The sequence below is a fragment of the Pterocles gutturalis genome, unplaced genomic scaffold (assembly GCF_000699245.1).
Source record: "Pterocles gutturalis isolate BGI_N339 unplaced genomic scaffold, ASM69924v1 scaffold46118, whole genome shotgun sequence".
NCBI lineage: Eukaryota > Metazoa > Chordata > Aves > Pterocliformes > Pteroclidae > Pterocles > Pterocles gutturalis.
Genome location: NW_010122161.1, coordinates 926 through 12,414, shown reverse-complemented (window position 1 = coordinate 12,414; position 11,489 = coordinate 926). Strand labels below are relative to the sequence as shown.

Here is an 11,489-nt window from a genome sequence, read left to right as displayed (position 1 = left end):
CCCCCAGCCAAGGGCTAACCCACCACACAGCATACTGTTGTGAAAGTAATGTGCGTGCGCTATCATGGAGGAGTTACATAGTGTAAAGAGATTTATATTACAGGTATACAAGCAAATAAGTTTATGTACTCCTTAATTTACAGAAGTGATGTTGCTCAAGCATTTACAGAATATGTCAGGTGACAGTACGTAATTGGGGAAAGGAGGGAGGATTATCAGAATTAGGTGACAGATACATCCATGCCTTAACATCACTGTTACCTGAAAACAAAGTCAGCCAGTCATAAAGAGCAGACATTCAGAAATGGAAAAAAAACCTGAACAAAAAACATAACCAAGAAAAACACACCACTGAGCTGGAAACAGTCCTTTTAGTGAATTACTTACTGATGCTTTTCAATAAGCATTACGTATAACCATATGGTTGGTACAATTATTTCTGTGGTCTAGTTTAATGAATAGAGTCAGTTTCCCTGATTCTACGGGAAGCATTCAGATCTTCAGAATGAATCAAATGATTTACCAGGCTACTGATTGTTATTGCCGGCAGTCACCAAGCAGTCCATGGAGACTTCTCCAGATCTCCTCCTATCCATCACTGTGAATCATGAGAGGGATGTCAGCTAAACCTAGGTAACTTCATAGATTTAGTTGCCTTTCAATAGCACAAAAGACAGGTTTAAGGTAAACAGAAGATGCCTCCTAATTTTATTTTATTTTTTTAATATACAAAAGCAACAGAGATGTCTACATCAAACCTATTTAACTTATTTAGGGATTCAGAATCAAACACCGAAACATGCACGTAACAATAGGGTGTTTGCCTGTCTGTTTTACAGAGTAAAACCTGCTGTAATCTTAGAAGGACTCCTTCTTTGGGATTTGAATGCTGTTTTGCAATATGCTGGATCTTTTGTCCTAAAATCTATGCAATCCTGAAAGACCCATATATATTTAGAAATATTATGAAAGACAAATAGCTTAAATGCATGTACATAGGGAAATAAAGGGACAGAACAAAAGCATGTTACCTATACCAGTTTCATGAGTTTCCTAGCATTTAGCCAGATTTTTTAAATGAAATTAACAAGATTCAAACATACTTTAGTTTTTCCACATTGCTTCTAAGGTAACAGAAACAGTAACATTTAAAGCCTCTTCCACATAAGGTATTACACAATACTGAATTCTGCAGCAGCAGGATATTAGACTTGGCACATGTTCTCTACTTCTACAGGTGCGTTAGAGTGATCAAATATTTGAAACAGACATTTCAATGCTTTGAGAGAGCAATCCTGAAGCTGTTGGCCAATGTCAATTTACAGTCAGTAGAACACACTGAGATAAGCAGCTGCTGCTACAATGGCTAATGAAGGGTGACAACTTAAGTGCCAGTACCCAAGACACTCAGCCCCTCAAGAGAGATTAAGCAAGCAAACCTTTATGTAAAGGATAGTATTTTGCTTCTGTAATACTCTATGGATATTCCAGTTTGTGCCAAGAAATACTTCCTATAAAGAAAGGTGTGGAACTGGATAGCTGTAAGAAGAGGTGTCCAAAGCACCCACTTAGATGTGAGTGCACTTCACTGATTGCTCTATGCTACAAAAGACCCCAGGCCAGCCCTTGTAATGTTTTTATTAAACTACCTACAAGTGTTGCAGCAGACAGGATGTTAACTAATTCTGCAGAGATGTGGGATTTCATGCCTAAGTCCACCAGTAATTTGCTATGTGACATAGTTCTGTACAATAACTAGCAAAACAGCCCCAACTTCAACTATGCCTTCCAGTGCTACATCAACTATACTGCAGCTGAGATGACAGACGGGTCCCTCACTGCAAATTGCATATTTATGCCATATAAAGCCAAAGTTACAGCAAGCAATGCCGAGCTGTGATAGCCACCAGGTAACTTCCTGTTCAACTCTATAGCTGTGGGACCAAGGGACACGAACTTGCTTATTAATTAAGCAACTCTAGCTACTACTTCATGATGCAGGAGAGGTGATTTTGGGAAGACTAACCATTCCAAAGGGATAGTCAGCCTCTTCAGAAAGTTTCAAAGTGACCTCCCATTGTCACTAGAGAATGTGACCTGAATCATCCCCTGGACACATGGAAGGACGCTCGGAAACTTGAACTGAGGCTGCACTGACTAGCACTAGAACTCGCCTCCTACTGTGGTGCCAACACCCTTACACAATGCAAGACAAACCAAAACTTTTGAGGACGCAATCATCAATAGACCCCAACACAGACAGGACTTGCAATCAGCCTAATGGGACAGGATATCTGGCACTAGCAGTGGGCTACCACGGCAATTAAGAAACTCAGTAGTCCTTCATTAGACTAGCTGCTTCCATGTCCAACATTTACTGAAAATGACTGCACAACAGTAATTCAGCTGTAATTCATGTTGGTGTCTTACACCATTTTCTTTCCCCCTGAGGATCTTGCTCGTTTGGTAGCTAAGCAGTATTGACAAAGCAAAAAATCTCTTGTACTGCAGGAATGGATGCTTGGAGTTAAAAATGAAGCACACAAAGCCAAGGACTGCAGTCAACAGCAGCTGGCAAATCAATACGATAGCTCCCTAGACTGAAGCAGAGAGAAAAGCAACTGATGTAACCTGTCATACCCAGCAGCCATCCCTGGTCAAAAGCTAGGGCCAGAAGAGTCAGACCTGCCTGCCAAGTGAACCATTCACATTAGTCTTAGCGAGACTTCTCTGGTACAGGCAGACTAGTCATTCTTTTACAGAAAATAAATTAAGATATGGCCCAGTAGAGATACATATATAACAGGCAACTGCCTCGTAAATGACTGTTTATCTCTAACGCATTTTGTACAATGGTTCTCTATGCCTCTACCACCACAATTTCTGCAGTGCACTCTAGTGCACCCATTTGGGATCTAGGACTATTGCTGAAGCTTATACAAACAGCAGCATCCCAATACTTCACATTTACATCAGTTTCTGGAGCTGCCTGCAGAGGTTATTTTTAAATTCTATGGGATATGGGACCTAGTCCCCTTGTGAACTGCTTTTCTTCAAGTGATGTACTCTCAGAATTGAAATAAAAATGTAGCTTCCATACACTATTCCTCCCCCACTATACACTTGGTCTTCTAGACTCGACTTAAGTCACTTGCAGACTAATACAAGGGGAAGGGAACTTGAATCTAATCTCCAGCCTGTATAGTTTCATTTCTGGTTTTCCAATAGACATCCAGTTTGCAAGATGAGTACCTAGTCTCAGGCTTCTAGGTTGTCATAACACCCTCGCATCTGATTATGAGGCATTCGAGAATCACAGCTGTACTAAAAAAAAAAAACACATTTACTGAAGACATTCTGCACAGTAATACTTTAGTAGAATACCCAGCAAGTAGAATACCCTCCCTTGTCCCCTCTGTGTTCTCAACAATTCCACCAATTAACAAATGTGAATTGATTCTGTTAGTCTTAATCAGTTAATATGGACAAAAAAAAAAAAGTTATTTTCTCTGCAAGTTTAATAGAAGTACTCCCATGATGTTTTCCCAAAGTATGGCCCAATGATCCCTTCTGAACTCTTCACGTACCATTCTAAAGTCCTCCTCAAACTTGTAAGCTCCACCTCCCGTGGCACAGAGCGTAGTGTGCAAACTGGAGAAGTTCTTTTCACTCCCCATCTGTATGAACCTGTGCATGGCACAACTGGGAAAGCGGATGAAGTGCAGGTTTCCTTTGCGTCCACACATAGTCAAATTTTTCAGTTCAAGATGCACATCACGAATGCCAGTTTTACCATAGGCTGTATTGGAGGTCAAGTATTTCCTAATGCTTTTCAGGTTTTCCACCTCTTCCTGCTCCTCTTCTGCAGTAATGTCTTTAGGTTCAAAGTAGACCAGTTTAACCAATGTTCCACCAATATCCATTCCAAACCACGGAAACGCTAAGGACAAGGGGGTTGGGGAAGAAGAAAGAGAAAGTCACTATAAAAACACAAGTTAGCCATATCACTTAAAATATTTGCTGAATGATAATTCAGTGCAGTCACAGTAGTAGCATCCGCTCCAGAAAGCTAGTGGTCACTTACATGTCCAAATTACATGTATTAAACACCCCTCTAAGTTAAGACTTCATAAAGCCTCAGTTAAGAAAAAAAAAATAAAGAAAAAAAAATCTCAAAATACTCTTTCCTGGAGAAGCAGGTTTTAATAAAAATGACAATATTTTTTCCTTGGAAAACATTTTACTCTTCAGTCAGCACATCCTAACAGTGCACATTTACTGCATTTCACCCAGTCTGACACCTGGCACCAATTCTTAAAATAGACTAAGGAGGGGAAGAGGAAGAAACAACCAAACAGGAGAACAAGATTTCTCAAGTCACATTCCCACTGTGAAGCATCTACAATTGCTCTTCCAAGACCAGTCAGAATTTCCACAGTCACAAGGCTCTGTCTGAAAAGCAGCAATACACAAAACTCTCCCATCATGCTGGGAGTCTCCAGACTTCAACCCACTAAAACTAGCAGCTCTGTTGGAACTACACGACCTGCACATATTAGCAGAAAGAGAACGAGCTGGTTTAAGTTCAATATTTACCACTGACAGTCCTTTTCTTTGAGCATAGACTCCTTTCCCTGGTGTGTGTGTTAGGCTATCACACAACTATACAAGAAATGCCACTATCTGCTTCTCAGCACATATATATATTCACCACAGCCAGACTAGGTCTACCAACACCTTTGTTCTGTTAATAGCTAGAAAAAACCACCACGGAGAACACGCAGATAGAAGATACTAGCTGAACCAGGATGGTCTGCTTGCTCTCCTTATACATCATAGAACCATAGAATGGTTTGGGTTGGAAGGGACCTTAAAGATCATCCAGTTCCAAACCCCCTGCCATTGGCAGTGACACCTCCCATTTTAAATAGTAAGCTGGGTAACTTTATGAAGCAATAAGAAGTGAGAATTCAAAATCTATACAGAGGTACTGCAGAAGGAGGCAGCTACTAATGTTTCTTAGAGAAATTGAAAGTACTGAGTATGTGGCTAACATCTAAGATCCATTTCTAAAATGGCTGTCACACAGTCACCTCTTTGGTTTTAGGAAAAATCAGGCAGACTTTCTAGAAACACAATTCTACCCACTAGGGAATCCCAACTTAGTATTGATACAAACTCCAAAGCACGGACACCATATGCACTACTGAACTCTCTGTCAGTGAACTTAGATGTAAACAAATTGAGGCAAAAATTTTAATAAGCATAGGAGGTCGTCATCATACAGTTCTTCCTCAGGTAATCACAGATGACTATTAAGTTACTCAACTTCAAGCTGAAAGGAGCTTAGAGTCTTTTACTTCTCACGACAAGGGTCTCAACACCATTCTCATCTGGCTGAATAATTCAGAAGTCTAAATTTCACAATTGTTAATACATCCCCTCCCCCAAACCAATCCTTAAATGTCAGATGTTTGAAACAGCGCTTTTGCTCCACTGCTGTATGGCAAATAATTGGATCACCAGTTTCTTCGCCCTTTTCCTAAGGATAAGGAAGGCATAATGCATAAACTCCCATGAAGTAGATTGCTTACAGTACAGTTTTTCTAAAAACATCTACTGTTATCTGTTGTAAAGTCTGATTTCTTTTCCAAGCCCTACAAGTTGCAAGACACAAAGACACTGAAATGAAGTCTAATTTGAGGTTTAGGAAGATACATCCTGTGCAGATGCATGAGAGCTCCCTGAAATAGGAAGAACTGAAAAAAGTCTTTTTAAAATAGCTTTTATTTTAAACAGGAAAAATATGTTACCATACACTAACCTGTAACTCAAACACTTTTGGAAGTACACAGTAAATATTTAAGCAAAAGTGGTCTGGTCCACCCTGTACAACTCCAGTGCAGTGGAGCTCAGGACACCAATCCCATTAGTGATTTACACAAACCTTTGTTTAAACTACTGAGAACTTTAATTACCTGTCCCAGTGGAACAGTAGGTCTCCTCAGATGCATCTTAACTATCCAAGCAGGAAGTTTAATTTTAAAAGCAGCATGGTTGGACTGCACCATAAAGAAACAGCCTATAGCCAAGTGTAAGACAACTTCCAATATTTTACATCAAGGGCATAAAATCTGCTACAATCTACCTGCATGAACAGTTGCTCTAAAGCTATAGTGTAGATCTAATCTTTAAGAGAGGGAAGAAGCATTCCATCCTTCAATCAAACACAAGGCCAGCAATAAAAGTGTTAAGTACTAACAGCTGAGAGTTATTCATTAATGACTGCCAAGACATCTACTTTTGTACCTGAACATTTTGAGGACTCATAACTAAATCATTAACAAAGAAGTAGAGTAGAAAACAACTATGAAGCTATATCAACTCTGTACAGTTCTTGGGATAGATACACAAAACGATCACATTTAAAAAGCAAGCAGGAATACCAAGACACTTTTTTTTTGTTTGTTTATTCTCCCTGTGACTCTAAGCTTTAATTTTGTTGCGCGCCAGAGAGCTGCAGAAAGAAAAGAACTTTGCTCCTACAACAGCAGCAGTTTTCTTCAGCACAAATAAAGAGCACAAGATCTGTCCACAACAACTGATATTTCAGTTATGCAGAACAGCAGCTTAGTTTTCTTCACAGCTGCGAACACCAGCTCCCTGTTGGAATCACTTGCAATAAAGACAACAACTATTTTGACTGTTTGACCAATTAGGACAAAAACCAAGTTTCAAAGTTCCTGACAAGGCCTGCTGAAATTCATCCAGCTTCCATACAACTGGAGCAACAGTAGAAACACTGCAGTATTCCAGTGATTGTTTAAAAAATTTATTCATTGTATCTTTTGTTACTATCAATATGATCCAAAACATAATGCACCACTGAGGCAGCATCAGCTCTTTTCAGCATCTTTAGATAACCCACCTTAGCTGGTACCTACACACTTTCAAGTCTTCTGACACCACTGAACGCAGGGCTAATGGGAGCATGCATGCGGACTGCAAGGTGCTCCTGGGTCCTCCCGCCTCCCTGAATACAGAGAGTAGGACCACTCAAGGGCCACCAAAATTATCAAGCCCCTTACTACCACAACCAGTGGGTATGAAGAAAAAAGTTATTTGTGTAGATACAGCCTCCACAGACCTGAGGAACAATGAGGTAAAAATTGTGGCCCTTTTTTTTTTTGTTTTGGGTTGTTTGGTTTTTTGTTTGTTTGTTTTAAACTGGAAGTCCAGCATTTCATTGATAACCTGAATAAATTACCAGTTTCTTGAGTTATTAAAAGCCAGGAAAGCAAAGAGAGGAAAATGAAATCTGTCACATCCACGTCTTAGGCTGATAACAGTTACTCAAACTGTGATTTACTATGAAAAAATGAAGACATTGGATATGTTACAGAAATGCTTTCACAGCGTAAAAAATTTACTTCTTAATTAAAATTGTCTGATAAGACTTATGAGCTGATTTCTCTCTTCTCAGTAAAGTCAGTATGCAATATACCTATTGGATCAACGTAATCCATTATTATGGCAAAAATAAAACTATTCTACTGCACTGCCACACTGCAGTAAGTCATATAAAACACCACCACTATAAAATCTTGTTCTAGGTCCTATGGAACTGATACAGAAAGCGTCAAGATGAATCATGCGTTCTTAAAAGCCTAGCATAAATCAAAGACACTGCTTATCTTCTTAAGAAAATTAATTTTCTTTATGTTAATAAATGGCAGCAACTACTTACTGGTTTGTTACCTTGAGATAAAAATCTCCATTACTCAAAAATTTAGCTGTAGAAGCAAGTGACAATGCAAACAGAAGGTATCTACAGCATTGCATAATGAGGTAACCTGATGCACACCAACAGCTGTGCTATCTGGGGGAAAGGTTCACTCATGAGAAATTCCATGACAGATCTCACCTAGTTTCTGCACAAGCTTTGAAGAGTATGAACCTATAAGGCTATTCCTGTAGGGCACACTACGTTCAGAATTGAACACATTTGACTTTTTAAAAATCCTATGCTTAACATACAATATACGGCGGAGGTGTGGAAAGTAAGTAACAAATCAGAACACGGACAAGATCAGGGGAAGCAAGAATGGACAGGAACTCCTGGGTCACTAAGTAACCTTTCCCCCACTACACAAGATAACCCAGGGTAACCCTTTTGTATGTTTAAACAACCACGACAGAAAGCTAGCCGAATCTTTTATTCCTCAGCTCTTTGAAAGAGATTTTACCTGAATCCTGCCAGTCAGAATTTTCCTCTCTCTACCTGGACCCTAGACTTATCCATGACCAAATTGCAGCAGTTTCTTCTCTTGCCAAAAGTGTTTCAGCTTATACATCTCTCTTAAAAGACCTGTACTTCCTTGAATACAGCTACATTACCTCAATTTTTTTCATCAATAATTTGAAGGGTAATATCAATGCCATAAACGTCTCAGATGAAATATCTTAGATTCAGCTGCTTTTCTTCCTGGACACACATATGATGAAATCCTATTACTTAATTTACATTTTTCATTTGCATTTAATTTGCAATGCTTGATGCTTTGATGATCTAAGAACTTCCTGTTTTAATTGGGACTAGAAAAAAAGAGATCAAGCCAAAAATAAGAACAGGAAAAAAAAAAAAAAAAATCACACAAGATAGGATAGTATTCTCACTGCTTCTGAAAGCTTGCTATTAAAAATAAGCTAATAACAGCTTACATACATTTTTTAATTACTTCTTCCTATTTTACACAGTTATTTTGTGCAATCCAAACATGCTGTTAAATGGGAGCATTCGCCTTCCTTTGAACAGAAAAAGAATATATAGTTTAATAAACTGATTATATCTGCTTAGTAATGGAAGTTTCATCAAACTCTACAAACTAGAGCTAAATAAATCACGAACATATATCAGGCAAAGCCTTCCCATTCATTTTCAACAGCAAGGGCTTACTGAATGTCTACATCCTCACTAGAAAATGAAAAAAAATCCCAAACAAAACAAAACAAAACCACAACCCAAACAAAAAAACTTCAAACCCAAAAGCACAGAGCTGTTAAACTGTTGTGACCATTCACACATACCTAGTCATACTACCACAAACTGGTTTCTGAAGATTGCACTGAGAGACTAGGTCATTACCTACCCTGTACAGCTTCATTAAAAATCCCTAATAAAAGCCAAACTTACAGACCTACAAGCAGCAATGATTAGCTATTGAGAACCTCATTCTTGGGTCTGACAGCATCCAGCCTGATGGAAGTGATTTGCATAAGTTTCCCATTTCTATTGACAATGCCTTACCTTGTTGGAAAGGCTGATATGCAGTTTTAACTCACGGGATGCTGGACCACAACACACGAACTAGTGCAGTTTGTTATGATCAGTCCTATTCCTTAGACAACCTGTACTCCCACCTACATTACAATCAACTGGAGACTAGCTTTAAGCAGCGTGTCACCTGAATCAATTCTTAAGATCAAAAGATTGTGTGATATTCCAACGCCTTGGACAAAACTTCAGTAACCAATAATGCTGTACTTATTCGCTGTGTCAAACAATAGCAATAGCATTTTCTCTCCTGTATTCTTCACTAAAATATACTAACCATGGCATTCCTTATTTAACATCACCACAGGTGAAAAAAAGGTTTTCCACAGTTTCCACCTGGCCTTAAGTAGTATTACCATAACCATGCTGCAGCTGCATGTTACATCACAGGTGTAACAACCTAAGCATCGGCCAAAAGCTTTCTCTACTGTGAAGCTACAACTTGAAGCATTTGGAAATTAACCACAGCAATTACAATGCATACCAGTTGTAAACGGTAATGATGCCTCAAAACACATATCCTTTGACCCATAACAACTACCACCTGACTTTGGGTGAGATGTAAGATGCTGATTGGAGTAGAGATCCCAAAGCTTTACCTTAAATTAAGAAAAGCAATAGAATCATGATGTCCAGCTGGGCTTCTTCCCTATGCCTGATGTAGAATAATGCTGTGAAGCCCCAGTCTAGATAACTGCTGTGTTGAAATCTCTGTCCTTACTTCGCTACAATGCTGTTTCACAGGGATCAATGAAGGCACTTAACTGCTCTTTTTCTTTCTTCTGTTCTAAGATCGCATTTAAACTGAGCAACATGACACTTTAGCAGGCTTTTGAAATTTGCAGAATTCACATCATTTTTGTATTTCTTGCTCTTCTGGAGCATTTCATGGCACAAGGCAACATAACAGATACTTATCTGTATTCATTATGCTGTGCTGGGATACAGAAAGGTAATGCAAACCTTAGGCTCTCCCAAAGGGTCTACACTAATGATTTGAACAAGAAAACTGCTATAAACCTAACATCCCTGACAAGTCATTTAGTTCAGCTAAGGAAAAAAAACACGGCAAAGATAAGCTTCTCAGCAGAAAAAGCAGGAGGTGAGTCAAAAGGGTTAGTCCCCAGATCCTCTCTCACCACAGCTTAATCAGCAAAGCACACTGGTTTCACAGGGAATCTTCCGTTCTCAGGAGGGAAAAAGACTTGGGAATAAATAAGTCTACCTCACTTTGACAGAAAGTAAACACCATCAAGAAAACATACAATTTATAAGGATTTAAAGGAATATTTGCTGCAGAAAGATAGGTCTCATTTGTCGAAATACTGGGAAATGCCAATTATCTTAGTATCTCTTCCACCACACAAAGCAAACCCCACAATCAATTCTAAAGTCTTACACGCCATGTGGCAACTGCTCTTCATTTTGCAATGTGTCCTTAAGCACAAAACAAACATCTGCAAAGGCCAGGATTAAATAGAAAAACCAGTAAAACAGGACCGTGTAGTATTTTCTACAGGTGGATACAGTGGAAAACTATGCAGTACGAGGAGAATGAGTAAAATTTAATGCATTTTTTTAAGCTGGTGACAATGTGCTATCACACTTTCCTGCAAGACTAATACTAAATTGCAAATTTATTTTTGTACAAAATAAACCATATAAATAAAAACGTATAAGATCAGCAAGAACTCATGTCTTTCATACAACAAAGAAATTGCCCACAAAATAGTTCCACAAGGCGCTTCCCTCACCTGCTCTTTTCATTGAAGTCTCATTTCATTAAAACCCTGCAACTGAAGATCCATTTGTCATACATCTTGGGCTAGTCACTACATTTTTTTACCCTGGTGGGCTCTTTCTCCCCTCAAGATGGGACAGAAATACCAAATTCCTCATTCTTTCTTATTCAAGTGGTTAGATGAATCCCTAAAAGCCTTATTCTTTGCTTCAAAATAGTTTTTGCTATTACAAAGAGTTTAATATACAAGTACTGACTCTTCTTAGTTACACCAAATAGAAATGAAAGTTAACCCAAGTTCTGCAGCTTTTGCTCCTGAACGAAAGGGTGAGCTGGACAAAGACTACAAAACCAGTTTGTGACAGAGAGTGATTTTGTCACCACTATGTTAAGTTTAGTAGAAGACTAATTTAG

General features: G+C 38.8%; 1 protein-coding gene across 1 annotated transcript; it reads right to left on the bottom strand.

Annotated features, from left to right (window-relative positions):
* Positions 1-3,587: 3,587 nt before the first annotated feature.
* LOC104464666 (pantothenate kinase 1-like) lies at positions 3,588-9,164 on the bottom strand (the record flags this gene model as incomplete). Its single annotated transcript, XM_010077441.1, has 3 exons — positions 9,157-9,164; positions 6,455-6,474; positions 3,588-3,940 (listed from the first exon to the last, which is right to left on the bottom strand). Coding segments are annotated over exons 1-3 (381 nt in total), but the record flags the coding sequence as incomplete, so codon positions are not given.
* Between the last annotated feature and the right edge of the window lie 2,325 nt (positions 9,165-11,489).